The 27,975-nt window shown below is 41.9% G+C and overlaps 1 protein-coding gene across 1 annotated transcript in view; it reads right to left on the bottom strand.

Annotated features, from left to right (window-relative positions):
- Nucleotides 1-27,975, bottom strand: part of LOC142049884 (protein mono-ADP-ribosyltransferase PARP8-like) — a 192,896-nt gene that overhangs the window by 49,183 nt on the left and 115,738 nt on the right. The window contains 5 exon segments of the mRNA XM_075078047.1: nt 5,243-5,337; nt 9,835-9,909; nt 12,277-12,347; nt 14,213-14,302; nt 17,728-17,765. Coding sequence (XP_074934148.1) covers nt 5,243-5,337; nt 9,835-9,909; nt 12,277-12,347; nt 14,213-14,302; nt 17,728-17,765 — 369 coding nt within the window.

Raw genomic sequence — 27,975 nt, 5'->3', positions numbered from 1 at the left:
TACATCATGTCGATGCTCGCATACCCGAGTCAGGCCACTGAAGAACATCAAAACAACCAGCAGTGGTATCAGGCTGCCAAGATTGAAGTGGCTGAGGTGGATCTGGACTGGCAGCATAAGCGTGAATTATTTCTAGCTTGGTGGGCCCATGACACCTCAGGCCATCAAGGGAGAGATGCAACATACAGGTGGTCTTGTGTTCGAGGGTTGATTTGACCATGAAAGCTATTGCACAAGTTATCCATGAATGTGAAACATGTGCTGCAATCAAGGAAGCCAAGTAGCTAAAACCTCTGTGATATGGAGAACAATGGCTGAAGTATAAATATGAGGAAGCCTGGCAGATTGATTATATCACACTCCCACAGATCTGCCAAGGCAAGCACCATGTGCTGACAATGGTGGAAGCAACCACCGGCTGGCTGGAACTGTATCCCATGCCCCATGGCACTGCCCAGAACACTATCCTGGGTCTCGATAAACAAGTCATATGGCAACATGGCACCCCATAAAGAATTGAGTCAGACAAGGGGACTAATTTCTGAAACAACCTCATAGACAGCTGGGCCAAAGAGCACGGCATTGAGTGGGTGTATCACATCCCCTATCATGCACCAGCCTCCAGGAAAATTGAACAATACAATGGACTGTTAAAGACTACACTGAGAGCAATGGGGGGTGGGACATTCAAGCACTGGGATACACATTTAGCAAAAGCCACCTGGTTAGCCAACACTATGGGATCTGCCAATCGAGCTGGCCCTCCCAATCAGAACCCTTTTACATACTGTGTAAGGGGATAGAGTCAGCCAAAAAGCAACCAGTTTCTACTACAGTGAGCCCAAGGAGATCGCAATGCTTCCAATGAAACAGTTGATTCAATAAATTAGTTGCATTAAAGTTTTTGAAAGGTTACATATAATGTTTCAATTTTAGAAGCCTATTATCAAGGTATTCTCAATTTCATAGTTATCAGTTTGGCAACTAAACGTTTATCTAATTCATTTGCATGAATATCTCATTCTGCTCACAAGCTAGCAGGGTTCATTGACAGAGCTTTAAACTAGACTTGAAGGGGGACTGTGACAAGCTGTGGGATGCCACACCAAGGTTAGAGGGATGGGGTGCTAGTGAGGGCCCTCAGCCTGTTGCTCTGAGACATGCTGGGTACACTGGAGCACACCTGAACTCTTACAGAGAGGAGCCAGGGGCTCCTGAAGTAATTGGAGCCAACAAGGAAACACTGGGGAAATACCTCAAAGGAATTAAGGGGTGTTCCTCTAAGAAGGTGACACAGCTGACAGCCCAGCTGAAGTGCCTCTACACCAATGCACGCAACATGGGCAACAAACAGGAGGAGCTGGAAGCCACTGTGCTGCTGGAAAGCTACGACCTACTTGCCATTATTGAAACTTGGTGGGACGAATCCCATGACTGGAGTGTAACTATCAATGGCTACAGGCTGTTCAGAAGGAACAACTGGAGAAGGAAGGGCGGAGGGGTTGCCCTCTACATCAAGAAATTGATAGATTGTGAAGAGCTGCCTCTGAAGAATAGCCACAAGCAGGTTGAAAGATTATGGGTAAGAATTAGAGACCAAGGCAACAAAGGGAACCTTGTGGTTGGTGTTTACTACAAACCGCCTGATCAAGGGGAGCCTATCGACGAAGCCTTCTTACTCCAGCTACAGGAGGCATCGCGTTCGCAAGCTCTCATCCTGCTGGGGGACTTCAACAACCCCAACATCTGCTGGAAAAGTAGCATAGTGAGCTGTAGGCAATCCAGGAGACTCCTGGAGTGCATTGAGGATAACTTCTTAAGCCAGGTAATAGACAGCCCTACCCGAGGGGATGCGATACTGGACCTGATGGTCACCAATGCAAGTGAGCTCATCGGTGACGTCAAGACTGGAGGCAGCCTGGGCTGCAGTGATCATGCCGTGGTGGAGTTTGCAGTCCTGAGGAATATGGGACAGGCAAAGAGTAAAGTCAGGACCCTGAATTTTAGGAAAGCAAACTTCTAGCTGTTCAAGGAGTTAGTCAATAGGACCCCCATGGGAAACTGCCCTCAGGGACAAGGGAACAGAACAGAGCTGGCAGATCTTTAAGGATGCTTTCCATAGAGTGCAACAGCTCTCAATCCCCAGGTGCAAGAAAGCAGGAAAGGACATCAAGAGACTGGCATGGATGAGTCAAGACCTGCCAGTGAAACTAAAGGGCAAGAGGGAACTGCACAGGCAGTGGAAGCAGGGGCCGGTATCCTGGGAAGAGTGTAGGGATGCTGCCCGGTTGTGTAGGGGTGGGGTCAGGAGGGCCAAGGCACGGCTGGAGCTGAACTTGGCAAGGGACGCAAAGAATAATAAGAAGGGCTTATATAGGTATGTCATCCAGAAAAGGAAGGTCAAAGAAAGCGTACCCCCACTGATAAACACGACTGGCAAAATTGTGACAACGGATGAGGAGAAGGCTACGGTACTCAACAATTTTTTGCCTCGTTCTTAAATGGCAATGTCTCTTCCCACACCTCTCGAGTGGATGGACCACAAGGCAGGGACTGGGGGAGTAAAGACCCTCCTGCTGTAAGAGAAGATCAGGTTTGTGACCATATGAGGAACCTGGATATACACAAGTCTATGGGACCTGATGAGATGCATCCCAGAGCCCTGAGGGAATTGGCTGATGTAGTTGCCAAGCCACTCCATGATACTTGAAAAGTCATGGCGGTCAGGTGACATCCCTGGGGACTGGAAGAAGGAAAACACTGTGCCCATCTTAAAAAAGGGTAGAAAGGAGGAACCAGGGAACTATCGACCTGTCAGCCTCACCTCTGTGCCTGGGAAGATCATGGAACAGATCCTCCTAGAAGCTATGCTAAGGCACATGGAGGACAGGGAGGTGATCCAAGACAGCCAGCATGGCTTAACCAAGGGCAAGTCTTGCCTGACCAACCTAGTGGCCTTCTATGATGGACTGACTCCATCAGTGGACAAGGGAAGAGCTACAGATGTCATCTGTCTGGACTTCTGTAAAGCCTTTGACACAATCTCCCAAAACATCCTTCTCTCTAAACTGGGGAGATATGGATTTGATGGGTGGACTGTTTGGTGGATAAGAAATTGGCTGGATGGTTGCATCCAGAGGGTAGTGGTCAATGGCTCAATGTACAGATGGAGATCAGTGATGAGTGGTGTCCCTCAGGGGTCTGTATTGGGACCAGTACTATTTAATATCTTCATCAATGACATAGACAGTGGGATCGAATGCACCCTCAGCAAGTTTGCAGATGACACCAAGCTGAGAGGTGCAGTTGACATGGGATGTCATCCAGAGAGACCTGGACAAGCTGGAGAGGTGGACCTGTGAGAACCTCAAGAAGGCCAAGTGCAAGGTCCTGCACCTGCGTTGGGGCAACCCCTGATATCAATACAGCCTGGGGGATGAAGAGAACAAGAGCAGCCCTGCAGAGAAGGACTTGGGGTACTGATGGACGAAAAGCTGGACATGAACCAACAATGTGCACTTGCAGCCCAGAAAGCCAACCATATCCTGGGCTGCATCAAAAGAAGCATGGCCAGCAGGTTGAGGGAGGGAGGTGATTCTGCCCTTCTACTCTGCTCTCATGAGACATGCATCCAGCTCTGGAGTCCTCAGCACAGGAAAGACATGGACCTGTTGGAGCAGGTCCAGAGGAGGGCCACTAAAATAATCCGAGGGCTGGAGCACCTCTCCTATGAAGAAAGGGTGAGAGAGTTGGGGTTGTTCAGCCTGGAGAAGAGAAGGCTGTGGGGAGACCTTGTTGTGGCCTTTCAATACTTAAAGAGGGTTTATAAGAAAGATGGGGACAAACTTTTTAGTAGGGCCTGTAGCAATAGGACAAGGGGTAATGGTTTTAAACTAAAGGAGGGTAGATTTAGACTGGATATAAGGAAGAAATTTTTTACTATGAGGGTGGTGAAACACTGGAACAGGTTGCCCAGAGAGGTTGTGGAGGCCCCATCCCTGGAAACATTGAAGGTCAGGCTGGACAGGGCTCAGGCAACCTGATCAAGTTGACGATGTCCCTGCTCACTGCAGGGGGATTTGGACTAGATGACCTGTAAAGGTCCCTTCCAACCCAAACTATTCTTATGATTCTATGATTTCCTAAGCTCATATACAACTATTTGGATTTTAATTCCTCAGGTCCTCGAAATGTAATGAATTTCCACTTAATTTGAAAATGTATAGTACACCATAGTTGTAGACATACTCTCTCTTCTTAGACTAAAATAACAGAGCTTATTGTTTAGAGGTTAATGGGAATTGTTACTTGCAATATATGTATGCCTAAGGTTATTATCTTCTCTGTATTTTATTACTTGGTTTGTATGACAACTTTGATATTTTCTTTGTAATATATCTGACAGGTCTGTTCCATCTGCCTACCTGCTATTTTAATGAAATTATTAAGATTACATAGATGGAAAATGAAGTTATAAAAGACCTGAAGCATATTAAAAATATACAACTATACCCTATGGCAGAGTCATGCACACTCATATATGCCCAACAGAATTTTTGTGTAATTACTCCTTGCAATCCACCCCTGACTTAGGTTCCACCACTTCCCTTTGTAGGATACTTTAGTTTCCCACAATTAGAAAGCTTTCCTAAAATCTAATCAAATTCTTGTTTGTTGCCAACAAAGCTACTTTTGTATTGTCTCTCTCATGATGACAACAGAGAACATTTGATCACTCCTCCTATCTGCAAATGGCTTTATTTTTTGAATAACTGGTATTATGTCCTCTCTTTCTGTCTTTTTTCTAGACTAGACAAATCCAATTCCTTCAACCTTTCCCTAGGGAAAGCATTTACTAAATCTCTTATTCACCTCTTGTTCACCTCCAGGGTAAAAGACAGGATATGACAGAAAAGTTTAACAAGGGTTTAGAGTAATGCTGAATAGTAATTTTCAACAAAATACAACAGCCTGATCAAATACCGACTGAACTGCAAAAGACAATGATAGTTTAGAACAGCATCCAGGGCTTGTTCTCAGCATAGCCAGTTGTATCAGTACTCAACCACAAAAAGAAAAAACAAAACTAGCATTATTGCTAGCCAGCAGTGCTCCTTCCTTTTGCCACAATATACAGAAATCATCAGAAGAGACTTGTGTTTTGGCAGCAAGGGAAGGTCCACATGGAAGTCAATCTCCAAAACATTAATGGTTCCACAATACAGAAGGGTCAACGACATACCTGAGAGATACCGCATTAGGTCCATAGATCTCTCTCACTGCTGTCAAATCAGCTTCCAGCTGTGGATGCTTGTGAAGTTCTCCATCATAGTTAACCTACCGGAAAAAAAAATTCTAGGAGTTCTTATTTATTTCATTACTGGCACCCAATCTAGGCTCTTGAAAGTTCCCCCTGCAAAATATCTTGCATAAAGATTCCTTAATGCCATGATCAGAAAGGACACTGTGTTGATAAGCTGAAGCACTGAGGTGGTCTTGCTCTCCTAAGCAATGTGATTTGCAAAGCAGGCACTTCTGCATTGAAATTCCAGAGGGTCCTGCTCCTGTTTGTGGGAAGAAAAGCTGCAAAGGACTCATCCCTCTGTCCTGTCTTGTCCTGGGGTCTGTTCTGGGACACTTGTGCATTTTAAAGCTAGTAAGTAGGAAAAGAACCAGATCTCCCCAGTCATAGCATCCCAGTCCAACCACTACAGGACAAAGGTTTGCTCCCTCTTGCTTGTTGCCACACTCTCATATATTTTTGACACAGAATGTCTTGGGCTCAACAAGAGAAGCACGAGACTATATTATATACCAAGTGTCTCAGTGTCTAAGTTACATTTTCAGTCTACTCATCGGCTCTATTTGACTATTCTATCTACCAATGCAATTATATCAGATCAAAAAGAAAAATAATTAAAGAACACTTTCCCATTTTAAGTATTTTACCAGAGAAGGTGTAAAGAAACATGTGTTTAGACATCATCCCCATTTTTTAAATCTTTGCATGGAAAGTGGAAACAGTTATGTTAGTGCTTACACTATAAAGAAAATTGTGAGCTGGTTTGGTTGGGCTGTGTGAAGTCAAAATAATTAATATCCTCCTATATTCTACAAGGACTAAAATACCTTTTTAGGCTTGTAACAATCTATTAAAAGCCTATTACTACTTTCTCTTTAAGCAATATGCTCCTGATTGTGTGAGCCTAATTCTACTACTTTACACCAATTAGAATGATAATAATTCCACAAAAGTTGATGAACTCCCTAGATTTGGACAGATTCAGAAATGAGAGTAGGATTTGGCTTGTATCTTTGACAAATTCAGAGAGCAAACCACAAGAGTACAATTTATCCCTTTAGACATATATGCATCTTTATACAGGAACTCCTGAGAATTCTTGCTATTGCAGAATCGTATCTAACTGCAGTACTGTTTCTTCCATTTGTACATCCAAATCTGTAGGAGACCAGTGCTGTGACACTTTCAGCTCTGATACCTAGAGATGTACTTTTCAATCTAATTAAATAAATTTCAATAAAATTAAAATAATAAACAGCTGGTCACTTCTTACATGTGAAAATTAGCAAAGAACAATTTGATTAGACATAGAATTCTTCAAATATAAGGCACAGAATTCATCAGCATAGCACGGGCATGTACATATCAGAGATATCAATGATATTCATGACCAGAAGGGTATAGGCCAAGTATCCCTGCCTTGTTTGGGCAGGCATGTCAGAATAATTTCCCAAGTATAAGAGCACAGGAAGAAAACTTTTTTTTTTTTCATTTAAGGTAGGAGCAAACCAATCCTTTTTACATGCTCATTACTCAAAAATGAATTCTTTAAAGATACATCAATAATTGCTGTCCTGCTTCCAAAAAGATCACAGCAATCATTTCACAAATCGTAGCTTTGGCTCACCCATCACCTTTGTTGGTCCTAAACCACATTTTTTTAAGCAGTCTTCCGTATCAATAATAGTAAAATCCAAAAGAAACACTATGCAGAACACGGAACTGCTCAACATAATGCTTTCTCCAATCTATTTTCTGATGGTAAGAGGTTATGAACTCAAAAAGGAAACAAAGCCGTGTTCTGGCAAATTGTAAGATCACAGCGTGGTATTTTCCATCCCTGAATTAGTGCCACAGACATGCTGATGAGGAGACTGCCAGAGTTTTATATATCTGCACTTGCAAGTATGTCCTGTAACTGAAGCACGAGAGAGGGAGAGAGAGTGCCAAAGGCAGTAGTATTACTGTTTCAATCTCCTGTTCTCTTTTGCAAACATAGAAGAAAGAGATTCAAAGTAAGAATTAACAAAGAGTCTCAGAGGAAGTGAATATAAAAGCTAAAAAATCTGATAACTTTGCTGTGTCTGAAGGGTCTGTGTTTAGAAAGTCTCAGTTTTTAATCTGAGACCTGATTCAGATTATTTTGTCCCACATAATGACCCATTGAAAATCAATAGGACTTAGGCTATTGAATCACTTAGCTACTTTATTTATCCATTAAATCCTTAGGGAGGATTACAAGCAGGTGCCTAGGAAGCAGATACAAACATTTAATTTATGACCAAAAGGTCATATCTTGTTTTCATTGCCCATCAAATGCCATTTCCCATTTTCCATGATCCTTGTTTCATCATCAGTTGCTCTCTTGTCTTTCCAGCTGTAACCACTTAGAAATGTTAGTATTATCCCAGACCTCCACCTTTATCAAGTGTATTGCACACATTTACACTAGCATCTAGTTGCTAAAGTCAATGTTTTTCTCCCCTTTCTCTGTGGGCACAGCATGCGCTTGTCTCGAATGAAGCAGCTTACCTTACTGGTTCCCCGCATATACAGTCAACTACTTTGTTTTTCCAATACACCTGGTGCTCAATTAATAACTCTTACAATCAATTTATTTGAAAAAAGACTGTTCTTTTTCTCTCTTGAGGGACTTTGCTCATTATCTGATTTCCTATTTATTTCCTCTATATTTTTTAAAAATTCTTCTTTAGAATTTTGCAATTTTGACCATGAAATTTAAAATTTTAAAATTCCTTTTTTCTCTCTTGTTAAATATACTTTCTGTGATGTCTTTGGGTTTTTGTTTGTTTGTTTGTTCTCCTTATTTTGCTTTTGGAGCATTCTATACTCAAGACATTCACAGTCATCTGATATTTTATTTTTATTGCTGATTTAATTGTAATTTTACTGCTTTTTTTTTGCCAGTTATCATTCCTTCAATTAGATGTGCTACCTTAAAAAAATGACAATGCAATATAATGGAGTTTCCACTTCAAATATAAGGCAACTAAATTCCAACCAGTATTTCCTATTACACAGCTCTTTTACACCTTACAAAATTATTTACTGCTCTCTGTGTTCATATTGCATAGGCAGCGTTAATATTTATTCATTCATTTGGGCACTGGCAGGCATCCTTTACTAAATGTATTTGCGGTGGTTCAAGAAGTAAGCACTCCCAGCCATTTGCTGCCTTTTCCTTCACCTTAAGGTTACTGCCCTTTCTGCAGAGTTGAAAAATGAAGCTAGTACACACAACTCATCACTACAGGGCAAAATCAGAAGATTTTTCATTTCAGGCAGATTAAAATAAGACACCGCTCTTTGCACTGAAGTATGTGTACACGGTCCTTCCCAGCTCACTGCAGCGCTGTAGGAGTTGGCAGCTGAAGGGAGGCAATTCCTGCAGTCATTTCTAAAGAGAACATGAGTCAATACCCCATGTCAGTTATTTTCTGACACTGAAAATACATTCTTTCAGTTCCAGTTTCAATATCACTTTTAATAGCTTTTTAGGGGCATGCTTTTTTTTAGAATAAAGCACCTCAACATGTATTTTGGGTTCAAACCCACCATGCTGCTGGCTCTGCAAGAGAAGAGGCTCAGCGATGTCCTGCTTATCAACATCCCACACTCTCTGCACCGACCCAGCTTGCTGGCAGTGCTGGCACACTCCTGCAGCCTCGGCTCTGCACACCCAGGGCACGGATGGCTTCAGCCTCAAGGCTGAGTCAGTGACAACTTTCATAAACAGTGACCGTAAGTTGTTAAAATGTTCATCGAAATAAACAGTTCTAATAACATAAGTGAGGAATGATTCCTTTGGGGCAATAAACTAAAAAGATAAGAAAAATCTGAATAAAGAGACTAGCAGCATGAAGTGCTCTATTGACATTGCAAAAGGAAAAGATATTAAGAGATTTTATTTCGCAATACATAAGAAAATGTAATAATAACTAATTGTGCTGAGGGAATGAGAAGTAAAGACACAGAGCAGTACATTAATCTAAAAATATGAAGCATCTTTCAAGGTGAATTTAACTGTAGAGCTCAGAAAAAGAATGCACTATTGCCTAGATCAAAATTGTTTTGTAATAACCTTTTTTCCATTAAATTCCAGTGCTCTTGACTTTACAAAATGGCAGTCCTCCAGGAGGAAACAGGTTTGGATCCAGCCTGACTTCCCATTTGTATCAATAATGGGATATGCTTTAAAGAGTGAATATCTATTTCCTCGAAGTAAGCAACTGGCTTCTATTTTCAAATGTCCTGAAGAACACTTGGTTTTTCTATTCTTACAGCTTAACAAATGTAAACAAACTAATCTTATTTTAAATTTTATATAATTATACAGTATAACATATTCAATACTTCTACTATAAAATACTACATATACGTACACATGGCATTCTATTATATGTTGAATAAACATAAGAAATAAATTATTATAATAAATTTATAATGGAATGAACCACAGAAGCTTTCAAATATTAATTTCTTGAAACTTCTGCAAAAATATCCTCCGTTACCTGTCCTCCATAATAAAATTCCTCAGAATCATTATCTCCTTCAGAGTCGTCTTCAACTGTGCTGTTGCGCTGTGACTCCTTAATGGAAAAGGAAAGTTAATGATACAAGTGATATGCTTATATTACATTTATAGTTCTAATTATAACTACAGTAACTATGTTTTTACAAAATAGCTCTAAGCACCCTTTATTAAGAGATCTCAGATGAAACAAGCACCCACTAATTAGGTACATAAAAACACCCTGAATATATGTTGGAGAAATAATACTTTGTCTGGGTACAAACATAGTGTGTTATTTTATGGAACTGGAAAATTCAGTAGACTATGCAGGGATACTTCACACTGTGCTTCTGCTAAACAAAGCATAATTTACCAACCAAGAGAAGTTCTGGACTTAATTCATTTGGCATTTCAGTGACCTAAAAATAATTTACTTTATTCTGGTAAATCAATTCTAATAGTTTAAGGAAATAATTCAAGCCTGAGCATGGGATCTCTTAAGCTCCCTTCTGTGAAAAACTCTCTGACACACTGCTGCTTAGTTATTATTTTTAACAGAGGTATCAGCCTGTTGCCAGAAAAGTTCAAACTTAATTTTCTGACTAGCTCTGTTCTAAGACTTCAAAAATTAAGGATTAGAAAGTAATATGTTTGCCCAAGTAAAACCTGCTTTAAATAGGCTGCTCTGTGAATAATTGCTCTCAGGTAAATAGACCTGAACATGGTACAAACTGCAACTTGGAATGAGCTGAATTGTTATTTTCTGCTTCCTACCAAGGAACCTTTACTTATAATTATGCAATTGCTTGGAGATATTAATTCTTGTTTCCCACAAACCATTCATTATTTCTAGGCCCTATGCTGACAAAATAATAATTCTTCACTTCAACCTGAACATGATGTATTTATTGCATATTTTTTATTTATGTCCTGCACAGAACTGCCATAATGGAATAGAAATCAGATGTATGAATCAAAGATTAGAAGTTATCCCCAAATCCCATATGTCCATTAATATCAAATATACTCTTATCGACAATTTCTATGGTCAAACATTCTAATCCCATTTCCTTACCTTTGTCTCTCAGTTCCTGCTCTATTCACTGTATGTACACATAGAACAAAAATTGTATTTCAGCCAATTTCATGGTAATTTTCTAAGACAAGGCATAAAAATAATTTCTGCTTCTACTTTACTGAAAAGAAACAAAGTGACTTCAGTCTTCTTTGTTTCATAATAACCTTAGCTCAAGGGGAAGTTTGTGTTAAAAGACAACTCAACTGAACAAAAATTCAATGCAAACCAAAGAGAAATGAAACTTTGACACTACAGTAGTGACAAACCCATCCTATCCTAACCAAAACCTCTGTGTAGACAACAGAAATGGTCAGTCTTTTATTTAAAGGCTTTTTTCAGTACTTTTATACTTAAGTACCTCATTCAACTGGAAAAAAAATAAATAAAAGCTCAAACACTGTCTCATAGAAGCTAACTGTATCTCAGGCTTTTAATCAAAAGGGTAAATTCTTACTGCACTTGAATTTCTTATGTTTACAGAGCACTGAATACAATTATGAGGCAGAAGCAAAATATTTCCGGTGCAGCTTTTTACATAAAATCAGGTTTCATCTACAAAAAAAACCCAACCATACCCATTACTGTATCTGAACATGTTTATCTGCCTTTTCCAGGATCAAATACAGATTGAAACCTAAAAAGCAGTAGTCAAGAAACAAGTATTCCAAACAAAGCAACCATCCTTACTCAAGGAAGTCTTTAAGTCAAGCACTTGAATTCTTGATACAGTGCTCAATTTCTTGCTTGGGGTGGGAGCCTATGTGGTACTTTCTTTGAGCCCATAACACTGTCAAAGCCTGTATACTGTATGTTAGTGCCACTTCTTTCTTGAGTTAATGCCTCAGTGAGACTGTTCAGGGACCCATGCTAGAGGTACAGCACAAATACAACCATGACTGGAAGGCCTTAATACTCCAGATGCTACTTATGGTGAACAGTGTCATGCAGAGGTCCAGAGACTCCAGTAGGACTGCTGTAGGCCACATGAAGAAGCAATGAGTTAATAAATGGGATGTGGTCCTATGTGCAATACTAGGTTAAAAGGTAATGCCATCAAGATCTACTTCCCCAGGAAAGCTGTATTTTTAGGGCAGATAGGGTCTATGCCGTCACTGAACAAAAAATAAAATAAACGTCAAAACTATATCTCCTAGGATGGGAGCATCCCTGTCCCAAGTAAGTGATTCACTGGTTAATCCATGTATGAAACCCAGAGAACTACGCTCACCTTATAAAATGTGTAAACCTACAGTTTGGGTAAGCATAGATTTGACAGGAAATCTATGGCAAATATTCATATTTTATTATTTTCTGTTGTTTCTTAAAATAACTTGTTAAAATATACATACAAGAAACACATACCTCTCCATTCTCCCTCTGCAATTTGGATTTTATGGATAAGCAGTAGTTGACATCACTGGTTTTTCTTAATTCTTAAAAGAAATGGGAAAATAGTGAACATATGTGAAAAATGTGAACTAATTTTGCATATGTAGACTTGAAATACTTGGAGTAGTGTACCAAATAAGGAACAAAAAGTTACAGATATGAAAAGCACCAGAGTTTACAATACAACAGTCTAAAATTAAGAAGCCCCATTATCTCGGAAGACATATTTTTAACTGTGAAATGAAACTCAGGTGGTCCATCTAGGAGATTTGGTTTTCCTAATCTGTAATTTATACTTCAGTGTCATTCATTAATTTTGTATACTTTATAACAGAACAAAATTCAAAATCCCTCAGTAAAATTAAATCAGATCATCCTCTATATAAAATATAGGTTTTTATTCTACTTTAAATGACAGGCTTTATTACTTTTTAAATTACATAAATATTTTCAAGTAAAATTTATGGTAAACTTCTGACTATAATGGCCAGTTTTGTTTGGGTGCCACTCCACTGACTACAATAAAATTAATTTTTATTTGCATCAGTATAAATGAGATCAGAGACTGATGACCATATTGGTTTCCCAGTGGAATTCAAAGTAATTCTGTTATGCAAAAAAAGCCCTGAAGTATTGTAATAATGATAAAAAGTCTGTGAAGTCAAGTGTTCCTATCTGAAAAATTGCCAGAATTAAGATCACTCTATGTAGTTTCTCCTACAGCCTGAAATCATCAGGGAATTTGGCTGCAAAAATCTAAAAAATCTCTATGGAGTATGCACGACTCTCGATTACTGCCCTGGTTTTGGATGGGATAGAGTTAATTTTCTTCACTGTAGCTGGCATAGTGCTGTGTTTTGGATTTAGCATGAGAATAATGTGATAACACACTGATGTTTTAGTTGTTGCTAAGCAGTGTTTATACTAAGTCAAGGACTTTTCAACTTGTGCCAGGTGCACAAGAAGCTGGGAGGGAGCATAGCCAGGATAGCTGACCCAAAATGGCCAAAGGGATATTCCATACCATACGATGTCATGCTCAGCACATAAGCTTCCAGGAGTTGGCTGCAGGCAGCAATCACTGCTGGGGGACTGGCTGGGCATTGGTCAGCATATGGTGAGCGGTTGCATCACTTGTTTTTCCTAGGTTTTGTTGCTTTCATTTTCATAATAATAATAATAGTAGTAGTAATAATAATAGTAATAATCATATTTCAAACATTAAACTGTTCTTATCTCAACCCATGAGTTTTCTTACTTTTGCCCTTCCAATTCTCTCCCCCATCCCACTGGGAGTGGGAGGGTGAGCGAGCAGCTGTGTGGTGCTGGGTTGCCAACTGGGGTTAAACCATGACAATTATATATTGTATACATGTGCCTAGATGTCTGAAAAGCATGCCCTTTCATGTATCAAATACTTTTTGAATGTATGGAAATAATTTCAAATTAAGTGGTTCCCAAAATCACTGGGAAAAATATATTCTTTCTATCGTCTCATTTACTGAAACAGCTGAACCATTTTGTTTGAAATTTCCTGAAATAATTCACCAGCAGCAATGGTACTTATAGGCTATTTCATCTCCAATGGTGAAGATATAGTGAAGTTTTAAGCAAGTGAAAATGAAAAGTTATTATTGGGAAGTATTCTAAGTATTCGAGGAGAATTGCTTTAGCACAGACTGCAAGACATTAAAAGAATAAAATACATTCTGCCTACACAATCATGTTGATCCACAAAATAAATATTTTAATTTATTCTATTCTGAAATGTAGGACAATTTACTACAGCAAGACTGTGAGAAAATAGCAAACTGTACACACATTAACATATCTCCCTTTAAGTACAGGCAATGTCTTGTCTTTCCTCACAAAATATGGACTTGATAAAACACTTGGGACGTAAGATTACCTGTAGTGATTTGGTGGAAAATTACTGGAATTGGCTCTGTTGTAACTAACACATCTTCATCGTTATCAGAACTGGAAACATAAGTGTTATCTACAAAAGAAAAACACCTTGCATGGTGAAGTCAATTTGTGCTCTGCCAGCCCCTTCCACTGTTGCCCATCCCACCTTTGTACCATAAGGAACCACTTTCCATGTGTTTAGGGAAGCCCAGCACTACCATCTTCCTGGTGTGGTTTTTTTTCTGCTGAGATTGCTAATGAAAAGAAAAATACCAAAAGGATGGAGGATTTGGACCCAAATTTTATAAAAATACACCCTTGGAGTCCAATGTCATGGCTTTCAGGAATCACACCAAGCACTGCTCTGAACTGTCCCACAAGGCTTATGGGGGTTTGAGCCAACCTTTTCCAAAATGAAGGCTTATTCTATACTTTTTGTCACAGTGCAAGCTAGGTCTCGTGTGCAGGGTGAAGGCTGCATTCAGAGCTGGGTGTTAACAGTCCATTATGCAAAATACCTGTGCCTCATTTTACCTAGTCACATAATGGATGTTTGAAGTATCTTCTAATCAGTGGATAACCTTTCTTGTGACTAATTCAGGAAAAAAAAAAAATCTTTCCTCCCACTTAACAAAAGCATTAGGTATGGATATGAATATGGAAAGTCTATTCCAAACTTTCTTACAAAATGTGGAGATTAGGCTGTGATTTTTTCTTTTCTTTTCTTTCCAGCCAAATGTTTAGTAACAACAAACAAATAACAGCAAGTTTTTATGTAGTATCTGCAGAAGCTTATTTTGCATTAATTGCTGAATTGCCTATGAAAGTAATAAGATTTTGTTTTCAATTGAAAGGCACACTCTAGAGCAGAAAGACTGACAAGATAATCGCAGATAAAGGGACAAATAAGAGAACTGAAACAAGGACTTGATCTATTATCATTTTGAACACTCCAGTCCCACATCAGCAAAGTATGTGAACTCATGTAATTTTAAGCATACTGCTGCAATCTCAGAGCCTTTGACCACAGTGCTTCCAGTGAAATGTTGAAAATGTTAACATTAATTGATCAGTAAATTCAGCAATATTATTATTTGTATTACAGTGGTTCTTAGAAGCCTGTATCAAGATGAAGCCCTGGTGCTGCCACCCCTTTCTCACACAGGTGTACCACACTGCCTTTGCAGACTAACAGCTGCACTGCCACGCACAGACAGGCATGCAGGGCTTTCCCAGCCTGCTGCCTGTGAAACAGCCTTTACTGCCACATTCACACAGCTCTACAGAGTCTGACACTATCCCACACTTCGCCTACTTCCACTCCTGCGTTGTACCATGAGATAATCAACAAACATATATTGCGAGCAGTCAATTGCTGCAGGAGGCTGACACCACTTTTCCCTGAGCACTGCACTCCAGTGGGCACAGCAACCTGCTCCATCTGCTCAGTTTGTGTCTGCTTGGCTACATGCTTGGCACAGGGATGTGTTTTAGAGCCACAGCACTGTATGAATAAAATGGGGTCCCTCCAGCCATATGCCAGTATTCAGTCCTTCTTCTCCCACTTTTGCCTTGCCTCTATTTGCATGCTCCACCTTGCTGCCATCATTTCAGTATCAGCCTCACTGTACTGGATGGCTCTGGGTATACAACACACATCCATATCTCTCCCAGGTGTGGGAGTGTAACTTACTGGTATAGAGTCTAATGAGCTGGAATAACTGAGGTCAGCATTTCACTCTAAATATACCATATATATGGATGGGAGAAAGGAAATCCATGTGCTAGAACTTATTGATGTATGAAAAAGTAGGAAAACCAACAATATGTGCTGTACAGAATATACAGTTATCAAGATATACATATATGGATTTTAATTATATTTTTATTTCCATTGTTTGGCATTCTTTCTTGGCAGCTGGAAAATATACTTTTCACTGCCAAGTTTTTGTTTTCCTTTTCTATTTGGCAACCATTGTTGTTTTTTTTTCTTTCCTTCCATCAGTCTAATGAAACTCAAAATTAAGATACTGCGTTTGGTTTGCTTTCTTCAATATCCAGTTTCTAACACACTACACCTAGGAACACCTCTCCTCTTAAGTGGAGTCTGCCTGGACCTAGTGGAGGGATACAACAAACCACTCGATGCCAAACTGGTTCTCTCTGTCTCTGCTGCAATCTAACGAGGTCTAAGAAAAGGATGTTTCTGTTAACACCTGTGTAACCCACAAATCACTGGGATAAAAGACTACAGCAGTTCTACAAGTTTATGGCAGCCAACATGTATCACTCAGAACATATATTCTCGCTTGCTGCTGTAATGGTTCTCACAGGAGTCATGATCCACTCATATTAATGGAACTTTAGTCTACTCACTGAGATTATATTCTATAACTGCTCCTTAGAAGCATTCTTTCCCCCAGTTGTATCAATGTTATGAGAAAATTGTTACAAAGATATTTTGCTGGAACTGATATTACTTGCCTCTAAAATTTTCAGCGATATTTTCACAATTTCAGCAATATATATATAACTTTGAGACATTACTGTCTCAACACTATTCTTATTAAGTTCTTCAGTGTGCCTTTGTGAGCATATTTTTAGTTTTCACTCATAATTATGAAACACTCAAATACCTTCCATTACTGAAAGTTGTCATGTCATATTACAGTTCCCATAGGTATGATTTAATGCTCAGCTGTTTGTAATCTTTTGATGCTTTATGAAGCAATATTACACACCGTTATCAGTGCCAAAGCGGTGATGCTGCATACATAACAGCAATGCATGGAGCTAGGGTATATGCAGTACCCAAAGCTCTTCTTATTGATAAAGTTAGAGCTGTTGTGACTAAAACTTGTTGCTCTGGGGGAGTCAGAAAGCCTTCAAGATAAGAAGTGCCTAAACAAAATTTATGACGCAGATGTACAGAACCATAAAGATAAGGAACTGCAGAGCAAACAGTAAACCAGAACAGATCATCCCTTAAGGACAGTACATACGTGATCTCAGAACTGAGTTTGCGCAAAAGCAAAAGTTAACTAGCGGACACAGTGAGAAAGAGTATATCCTTCATCCAGAGACCCCTGACGACCACCCGGAGACACCAATGGGCATGTGCAAAGGACATTTGCATATGATGATGAATTAACAGAAAATTAATGAATATGTATATCTTTTCTGGAGGAACTAATGAATATGTATGTAAAGCTTGTATAAGTTATGCAACTAACCCTGTGTGGGCACACACACTAGGAGGAGTGATCCCCTGTGCGTCCAGCACTGCAATAAAGAATACCTGCTTAATAGTCATTCAGACTATTGAGTCCTGATTTCGCCTTTTCACGGCATCACTGAAAAGGAGAAATTACTTTGAAAATAATCTAACTAATGGAAAATGATTAGCACAAGGATGCACCTGGAAGACATTAACACCCTTTCAAATATTCTCAACTGAATATTGCAAATTGCAGTAACATGCATACAAGTGTCATGGACAAGAACATTGCACTGTACCTGGGTAATCCTCAGAGACATGCACTGAATAGGATACGCTGTAAAAAGAAAAAAAAGAAACAACAGAATTAATAACAACATAATTAACTGCTGGAATAAGATTCTTTTCTTGCTCCTGTATTATTTTTCATTTATTTATAGGTCCCTGACAGTTTCCAGGACAGAAGGTAACAGCTATTTTGATGACTTTTGAAGTATGCAGCTAAAAGAAAAGTGTCATGCCCATTTAGACAGCTTACTTTGCTAAATTGGCACATCCCTATTTCAACCTTCATAAAAAAAATATCAAGACTGCATAATATTCACTTTAGAGTAATATTTCACAATGTCTGTACTTATGCTTAAAAAAAAAAAAAAGCTGCTCTTTGAACACCAGAACTAGAAAAGCCCAGTTTTCTCTGCATCTGTTTCTGGGGTTTACTCAAGGCTCAGTAGTACTTCTGTACATTCCTGTTAGTCTCAGCAAAGGCTCTGTATGGTATGGACTCCTTCCTCTCATCAAACCCCCATATTTATAACAGTTGTGGCAATCATTTGACACCTCTACCTCTCTGTCAAGCTGAGTTCAAATCAAATTTGAAAGAGCCATGGTCACACTAAAGGATAGCTTCACTACATGGATTACCTGAATCTGTTTCATCAGAAAACAGACATACAAACATACTGTCCCAGTCCTCCAGCTCAGCCCACAAGTGCTTTCCCTACCACCCAGTAAGATGTTCACTAAACTCACTGCTGAGAGCAGGACAAATGGGCATGATGGTCTGCTCAGTTATCTAAATACCCACCAAGTCCCTTTGATTTTTTTAAGGTTAATGTGTGTCTTCATTTTGCATTAAAAATATTCAACTCTGCAGCATGCTGAAAGCTTTCTGTTGTATAATTCATGTTCTTTTAACTTCTAAATCTTATAAATTATATGTGTCAACCCACACAGTTAAATAATACATGATGTGTGTTCATGTCTGTAGTGAGTTAAGCAGACAAAGGCAGGATGGCAGTCCTCAATAAATTTTGGTATGTATTGTACATTGCTGAAAATTGATTCAGTGGATCTTTCTAAATTACATGAAAACAACTTCCATGTAGATTATGAAATAAAACCATGGATGATTTTTTTCTTTTTCCCTCTCAAGGACTTCCATTAAATGAGGTCTACTTTTGCTATCCAATGACTGAAAGAGGCAATCAATATGAAAAAGTAGGTCTCATACTTTCTTCCATAAGTCAATCTATTACTGCACAGCTCTGTCACCTGTTTTTGCAGTCTATTCTAGCATAATTCATTTTATGTATTGTTTGACTAAGAAGCCTTTGCTTCAGATGCCTGTTTCTTCAACAGCTGCAAATGTTCACATAAATTGAAGCAGTGTTTATTACAGCTGACAACAGACATAGCCACACAACTCTTGATAGCCTCAGTCAAGCCAGAATTAAATGCCATCACTATGTAAATTCAACATTTTGTGATTTTTCTCTTTTAGTTATTTTTCAGACATTTGGAATAGGCAGCTTCTGTATCCCCTCATCTTGGAGTATTTTCCCTAAAGACTGGGGTATTTAAACCTAATTAATCTGTAATGGCATAAAATATCATTATTTTAAATAGGGAAATATTCTCAAATAAGGAAATGTTATATTTTGGTGCAGTCATGTGTGGAGAATTTTGTCCTGTGGTGCAAAAAATCCCCACAAAAAAAGCCCCTAGGAGGTTAATTAAGGGCCTGTTCTTACCAAAAACTATCTTCTAGACATTGTTTGTAACCATGACTTCTTCCTTCTACTACCAAAAGAAGTACTTCAGTCTTATTCTTTTAGACTGACTGACTGCCACACCTTTTTGCTGCCTCCAGAATTGCTGTGTATAGATTTGTTTGACTATTGTTATATAGGGTTATCTTCAAGTGTGGACTTTTATTCTAACAGAAGAACAATCTTTCTAGAACTCAGGAATTACTCCATGTTCAAATTTAAAAGCTATCTCAATCCAATTTAAAAGCTGTGGCAAAGCAGGGAAATTCCACATACATATTAAAAAAAAAAGTTCTTCATATTGAGGAACAGGGGCTAGAGAAATGACAGAATTTCTATCAGTGAAGATATTAAAAACTCAACTGGATAAGGCCCTCAGCAACGTAATCTAACTTTGAAGCTGGACTTCGAAGTTGGTTCTGCTTTGAGTGGGGGGTGGACCAGGTAGTCTGCACAGGTCATCCCCCCACATAATTACTCTATGCTCCTATGTGCAGAAACCCTATGAAAATGTGGTTCTCTTCCTTCTTCTTCATCATGTGGTATCTGTGACAGCAGCAGCTGTGGTGACATTAAATGGAAATTAATGAGAAAAAAATATACTGTAGGTCTTGTGAGATGGAACTAAAATGAAAATGTCAGATGCAGGTTAGAAATAGTCTCAAACCAGATCCTGTAATGACTGCAAGCAAATTCAGGGTCTGATCGAGAACCCACTGAATCCAGTAGTGGTCTCACTACTAAGATGAATATTATCAGAGAGGAGAAAAGAAAGATAAAAATCATATAAAGTAAAATTATTCTGTGATACCAGTAATAAAAAGTCCCCTTACAGAAAAAATTTTGCCACCAAAATCTGATGCCACCTCCATCTGAAAAGCATTAATATAAAATCTATCTGCCAAACCAAAATCAAATGGTAATATGATAGAAATAATAATGGAATCTGATAAGCCTGTGCTGCAACTTCAGATGAAAGCATTTAAAGGAGATGTGAACCAAAGATTAAGAAACAAAATGCCTGAAAATGGGATATTTACTTCCAGTTAAAATAAACCAGTAGTTTTTATTAGAAACACTACTGACTCAGTTTAGGAAATGAACAAACTTAGTTTGGTCCTCGACCCAGCAGAACTATTTGTTTATTATGCTGGGTGTGTTTAGCCCACCCCCCCCAAAAAAAAAAAAAAAGGAATGTCTAATTGTCTTCTTTCTATCTAAATTCACATCTTCAGCACATGTTGGGATCTCTGTGCTGCCCTCTCTTCAGCATCCCCAGATCAGTGTATTCTCAGAAGTATTAGTGAGGCTCTCGTGGGAACAACCTTTTAGATAGCTCATTCCTCTTACACATATTTAAACTCATATTAGGGGAGCCCCCAGAGACAGGTGGTGGTGCTTTTCTTGGGCTTGTAATCATATTTTAGTCATGTGCAGGCTATGGAAGCAAAAGGCTGAAATAAAACAACTGAACAGAACAAAACTTGGTTTTGTGTCCCAGCTCACCACTGTGATTGTCACATATGATGACACTTTGGCACATTTTTCTGCACTCAGTATAAAGCCACCAAGGCAAAGGGTTCCAGAGTGCAGGGTCACGCCAGAGGATCCTTCCTAAAGCGGCAAAACCATGTCAAAAAGCGCAGAAGCAAAAGCGCAAGGAGAGAGAGAGGGTAGACCAACCCCACGCCCCACCTCGAGCAGGAAGGAGTGAGCTCCTGACATGAGGCAGTTCTGACTCAGCATGGGCAGGGACAAGAGCGAAGACGGCACCCCCCCCCACACACACACACACACCAACACACACACCCCCCACCCCACCCCCCGCCCCCCCCCACCCCCCCGTACAAAAGCAGCCCCCAGGGAGTGTGGTAAATAGGGTGTGGTGCGTCAGAAGGGTGCAGTGCGGCAGTTTGTGTGGGTAGGGTGCAGTCCCCTTTCTGGTTCTAAAGGCTCTAATGGGTAACTCAGCTAGTGGTCATCACAACCCCAGGAGAGGTCCTAGCTATGGTTTCCACTCGCCTGAGAACCACTGCTAGAAAGAACATGGCAACTCAGATGAAGTCCCCACATAAACACACAGCTGTCCAGGTCTCTGGCTGCAGGGAGTGCCTGAGCCTGGCACTTGTACCTGAGGGCAGCAGAGACAACAGCTGCTTGTGGTGTGACCAGGTGGACAATCTACTCTGCCTGGTGGCAGAGCTGAAGGTGAAGTAGAAAGGTTAAGGAGAATCAGGGAGTGTGAGAGGGAGCTAGATTGGTGGAGCTGCACCCTATCATCCTTGGGGCCATAGCAGCAGATGGAGGCTCCACAAGAAGCAGAGAATCCCCTACCCTCTTGCCACCTAGCAGCAGGAGGGAACCTAAGAGATGGTGGGGAAGGGAAACAGGTCCCTGCTTGGGACAGCAGGTGAATCCCTTCCCGGTCTCCCTCACCTTCCCAGTTGCCCTTACACAACAGGCATGGGAATCCGGAACTTGAGGGCGAGGCAAATGAGGATGTAGGTGAAGGTCCATCCAGGGGGTCGCCTAGGGAGAGTCAGTCAGCCCCATGCATTATGACTGTCTCTGTTAAGCAGAAAAGGAGGGTAATTTCTGTAGGCGATTCCCTTCTGAGGGGAACAGAGGGCCCAATATGCCAACCCGACCCATCCCACAGGGAAGTCTGCTGCCTCCCTGGGGCTCAGGTCAGAGATGTTACTAGGAAACTCCCTGGTCTGCTACAGCCCTCTGATTACTACCTGCTCTTGGTTATGCAGGTGGGCAGTGATGAGGTTGCAGACAGAAGTCTAAAAGTGTTCAAAAGGGACTTCAGGGCACTGCGGCGACTGGTTGAAGGATCAGGAGTGCAGTTAGTGTTTTCCTCAATCCCGTCAGTGTCAGGGAAGAATACTGAAAGGAACAGGAAAACTCATCTGATTAATACGTGGCTCAGAGGCTGGTGCTATTGGTGGAATTTTGGGTTTTTTTGCTCACGGGGAGGTTTACATGTCACCGGGCCTGCTGGTGGCAGATGGAGTTCACCTATCTCAAAGGGGGAAAAGGACTCTTGCACATGAGTTGGTGGGGCTCATCGAGAGGGCTTTAACCTAGGTTCGAAGGGGGAAGGGGATATAGCCAGGCCAACTAGAGAGGAGACTAGAGGAGGCATGCTGAGGTTGGGGGTGAAATCGACAGCCCAGCTCAAGTGCATCTACGCTAATGCACACAGCATGGGCAACAAACAGGAGGCGCTGGAAGCCATTGTGCAGTGGGATAGCTTTGACTTAGTCGCCATCCCAGAGACATGGTGGGATGACTCTCATGACTGGAGTGCTGCAATGGATGGCTATAAGCTCTTCAGAAGGGCTAGGCAAGGAAGGAGAGGCGGTGGGGCGGCTCTATATGTTAGGGAGTGCTTCATTTGCATAGAGCTAAGGGATTTTGATGATAAGTTCGAGTGCTTATGGGTAAGGATGAGGGGGAAGGCCAACAGTGCAGATATCCTGCTAGGAGTCTGTTATAGACCACCCAACCAGGACGAAGAGGTAGATGAGGTGTTCCACATACAGCTGGCAGAAGTCTCACAATTGGTTGCCCTTGTTCTCGTGGGGGACTCCAATTTACCAGATGTCTGCTGGAACTACAATACAGCAGAGAGGAAACAGTCTAGGAGGTTCCTGGAGTGTGTGGACGATAGCTTCCTGACACAGCTGGTAAGTGAGCCTCCCAGGGGAGGTGCCTCCCTTGACCTGCTGTTCGCAAACAGAGAAGGGCTGGTGGGAGATGTGGTGGTCAGAGGCTCTCTTGGGCTTAGCGGTGATGATGTGATAGAGTTCTCAATTCTTGCAAAGTAAGAAGAGGGGTCAACAGAATCACTACCGTGGACTTCAGGAGGGCAGGCTTTGGCTTGTTCAGGGCACTGGTTGGGAGAATCCCTTGGGAGGCAGTCCCGAAGGGCAAAGGAGTCCAGGAAGGCTGGGCTTTCTTCAAGAAGGAAGTCTTAAACATGCAGGAGCAGGCTGTCCCCATGTGCCGCAAGACGAACTGGAGGGGAAGACGACTGGCCTGGCTGGACAGGGAGCTATTGCTGGCACTGAGGGGAAAAAAGGAGAGTCTACCACTTTTGGAAGAAGAGGCAGGCAACTCAGGAAGTGTACAGGGATCTCATTAGGTCATGCAGAGAGAAAATTAGAAAGGCAAACGCCCAGCTAGAACTCAATCTGGCCACTGTTGTAAAGGATAACAAAAAATGTTTTTACAAGTACATTAACAACAAAATGAGAGCCAAGGAGAATCTCCATCTTCTATTGGATGCGGAGGGGAACATTGCCACCAAGGATGAGGAGAAGGCTGAGGTACCTAATACCTTCTTTGCCTCAGTCTTTAACAGTCAGACCAGTTACCCCCAGGGTATTCAGCCCCCTGAGCTGGAAGGCAGGGACAGATTGCAGAACAAAACCCCCCATAACCCAGGAGGAAGCAGTTTATGACCTGCCAAGCCACCTGGACACTCACAAGTCTATGGGGCCAGATGGGATTCACCCAAGGGTACTGACGGAGCTGGCGGGGGAGCTTGCCAAGCCACTCTCCATCATTTACCAGTAGTCCTGGTTAACAGGGGAGGTCCCAGGCAACTGGAAGCTTGCCAATGTGACGCCCAGCTACAAGAAGGGCCGGAAGGAGGTTCCAGAGAACTACAAGCCAGTCAGCCTGACCTCAGTACCAGGGAAGATTATGGAGCGATACATCTTGAGTGAGCTTGCCAGGCATGTGCAGGACAACCAGGGGATCAGGCCCAGCCAGCATGGCTTCATGAAAGGCAGGTCCTGCCTGACCAACCTGATCTCCTTCTATGACCAGGTGACTCACCTAGTGGATGAGGGAAAGGCTGTGGATGTTGTCTACCTGGACTTTAGCAAAGCCTTTGACACTGTCTCCCACAGCATCCTCCTAGAGAAGCTGGAGGCTCATGGCTTAGACAGCTGTACTCTTCACTGGGTAAAAAACTGGCTGGATGGCTGAGGCCAAAGAGTTGTGGTGAATGGAGCTAAATCCAGTTGGCGACCGATCGCAAATGGTGTCCCCCAGGGCTCAGTGTTGGGGCCAGTCTTGTTTAATATCTTTATCAATGATCTGGATGAGGGAATCGAGTGCATCCTCAGTAAGTTTGCAGATAACGCATAGTTGGGCGGGAGTGTTGATCTGCTTGAGGGTAGGAAGGCTCTGCAGAGGGATCTGGACAGGCTGGATTGATGGGCCCAGGCCAGTTGTATGAGGTTTAACAATGCTAAGTGCCAGGTCCTGCACTTGGGTCACAACAACCCCATGCAACACTACAGGCTTGGGGAAGAGTTTCTGGAAAGCTACCTGGCAGAAAAGGACCTGGGGGTGTGTCCTGGTTACAGCTGGGACAGAGTTAAATTTCTTTGTAGTAGTTAGTATGAGACTATGTTTTGGATTTTTGCTGGAAACAGTGGTGATAATGTGGAGATGTTTTAGTTGTTGCTAAGTAGCACTTACACTTGTCAAGGACTTTTTCAGCTCCCTGTGCTCTGCCGGGTGCACAAGAAGCTGGGAGGGGACACAGCCAGGACAGCTGACCCCAACTGACCAAAGGGATATTCCATGCCATATGACATCATGCTCAGTATATAAAGCTGGGGGAAGAAGAAGGAAGCAGGGGATGTCCGGAGTTATGGCATTTGTCTTCCCAAATAACCGTTACGCATGATGGAGCCCTGCTTTCCTGGAGATGGCTGAACACCTGCCTGCCCATGGGAAGTAGTGAATGAATTCCTTGTTTTGCTTTACTTCTGTGGGCAGCTTTTGCTTTACCTATTAAACTGTCTTTATCTCAACCCATGAGTTGCCTCCCTTTTACTCTTCCGATTCTCTCCCCCGTCCCACAAGGGGGAAGTGAGAGAGCGGATGTGTGGTGCTTGGTTGCTGACTGGGGCTAAAACACGACAGGGTGCTGGTTGACAGCTGGCTGAACATGAGCCAGCAGTGTGCCCAGGTGGCCAAGGTGGCCAATAGCATCCCGGCTTGTATCAGGAATAGCGTGGCCAGCAGGAGCAGGGAAGTGATCATGCCCCTGTACTCAGCACCAGTGAGGCCACACCTCAAATTCTGTGTTCAGTTTTGGGCCCCTCACTACAAGAAGGACATTGAGGTGCTGGAGCGTGTCTAGAGAAGGGCAACAAAGCTGGTGAAAGGCCTGGAGTCCAAGTCTTATGAGGAGCGGCTGAGGGAAGTGGGGTTGTTTGGCCTGGAGAAGAGGAGGGTGAGGGGAGACCTTATCACTCTGCAACTGCCTGAAAGGAGGTTGTAGTGAGGTGGGTGTTGGTCTATTCTCCCAAGTTACTATTGATAGGACGAGGAAATGGCCTCAAGCTTCGTCAGGGGAGGTTTAGAATGGATATTAGCAAAAATTTCTTTACTGAAAGAGTGGTCAGGCATTGGAACAGGCTGCCCGGAGAGATGATGGAGTCACCATCCCTGGAGGTGTTTAAAAGACGTGTAGACGTGGCACTTCAGGACATGTTTTAGGATGCATGGTAGTGTTGGGTTGACAGTTGGACTTGATGATCTTAGAGGTCTTTTCCAACCTTAAGAATTCTATGATTCTAAACTGGTTCCTAATGACTGTGCACCTGATTTGTCAGAAACCAAGATATACCAGGCTAGAAAAGGTCTCAAGAGATTCCAGTCCTGCAGCCACCCGAGCATTTTCCCACAGACTTCAATGAGATTTAGAGCCAAGACAGAAAGACTGGACTGTGATGGCTTAGAGCACCTCTGAAAAGCATAGACCTCAGTGAAGATGCAAATGTTCAACACCTCTCGGCGTTAAACCCTCTCAGAGCCAAAGCAAGCCTTTACTGAAGCAGCTTTCTCATGTAAGTACTCAGAAATGCAACTGGAATTAATTTAGGCCTGTTGTCCACATAGAAGTACAACATGACTATTCCAGTGAGGGATGTGATTTTTCCTTCTGGCAGTGCAGTTCCTCTTTACAACCCTATTGCAGTTACATTGCTATAAATACAGATTATAGCACTACAATTTATTTCCAATTCCATAAACACATTCTAACCAGCCAACCATCATCCTTGCTTGTTCAGTTATATTGCTTTAGCTACGTGAACATAGTTAAACTCTTGGGTGCAAACAAAGCCTCAATGACTGTCTTTTATTCTTCTTAGACCCTCTGCAGAAGGCATCCTACAGTACATATATTTCTCAACCCTCAAGCTCAGAACAAGCTTCATACTAGAAATGGACTTCTAAAATTTGTGTTATTTAAGAAACAGTAAAGCACCATATGCTAAACTAGTGAGAGTTGTCTTGTTTCACTGCTTATGAGTTTGTAATGTAAACTTCGCATTGCTTGAAATAATATTAGTGTGTAGAGCCCCAGCCTTAGCTTAGTGTGGTGGGTTGTCCTTGGCTGGATGCCAGGTACCCACCAAAGCCACTCTATCACTCCCCCTCCTCAACTGGACAGGGGAGAGAAAATATAACAAAAAGCTTGGGAGTCAAGATAAGGCCAGGGCGATCACTCACCAATTACCATCACAGGGAAAAAGAAATCAACTTGGAGAAAAAAAAATTAATTAATAACTGATTAAATCAGAGTAGGATAATGAGAAATAAAAACAAATCTTAAAAACACCTTCCCCCCCCAGAAAGCTGAGCTCTTCCCAGGCTCAACTTCACTCATGATTTTCTCTACCTCTTCCCCCTGAGTGGTGCAGGGGGATGGGGAATGGGGTTTGTGGACAGTTCATCACACGTTGCTTCTGCTGCTCCTTCCTCCTCACACTCTTCCCCTGCTCCATGGTGGGGCCCCTCCCATGGGAGATAGTCCTCCATGAACTTCTCCAATGTGGGTCCTTCCCATGGGCTACAGTTCTTCATAAACTGCTCCAGTGTGGGTCCTTTCCACAGGGAGCAGTCCTTCAGGAACAGACTGCTCCAGCGTGGGTCACCTATGGGTTCACAGGTCCTGCCAGAAGCCTGCTCCAGTGCAGGCTTCTCATGGGGTCCCAGCTTAGATGGCTTAGACAGCTGTACTCTTCACTGGGTAAAAAACTGGCTGGATGGCTGAGGCCAAAGAGTTGTGGTGAATGGAGCTAAATCCAGTTGGCGACCGGTCGCAAATGGTGTCCCCCAGGGCTCAGTGTTGGGGCCAGTCTTGTTTAATATCTTTATCAATGATCTGGATGAGGGGATCGAGTGCATCCTCAGTAAGTTTGCAGATAACACATAGTTAGGCGGGAGTGTTGATCTGCTTGAGGGTAGGAAGGCTCTGCAGAGGGATCTTTGACACTGTCTCCCACAGCATCCTCCTAGAGAAGCTGGAGGCTCATGGTTTAGACAGGTGTACTTTTTGTTGGGTAAAAAACTGGCTGGATGGCCGAGCCCAGAGAGTTGTGGTGAACAGAGCTAAAACATATTGGCTGCCGGTCACAAGTGGTGTCCCCGAGCGCTCAGTGTTGGGGCCGGTCTTGT

The sequence above is a fragment of the Phalacrocorax aristotelis genome, chromosome W (assembly GCF_949628215.1).
Source record: "Phalacrocorax aristotelis chromosome W, bGulAri2.1, whole genome shotgun sequence".
Taxonomy (NCBI): Eukaryota; Metazoa; Chordata; class Aves; order Suliformes; family Phalacrocoracidae; genus Phalacrocorax; species Phalacrocorax aristotelis.
This window is presented reverse-complemented; position numbering and strand designations above follow the sequence as displayed.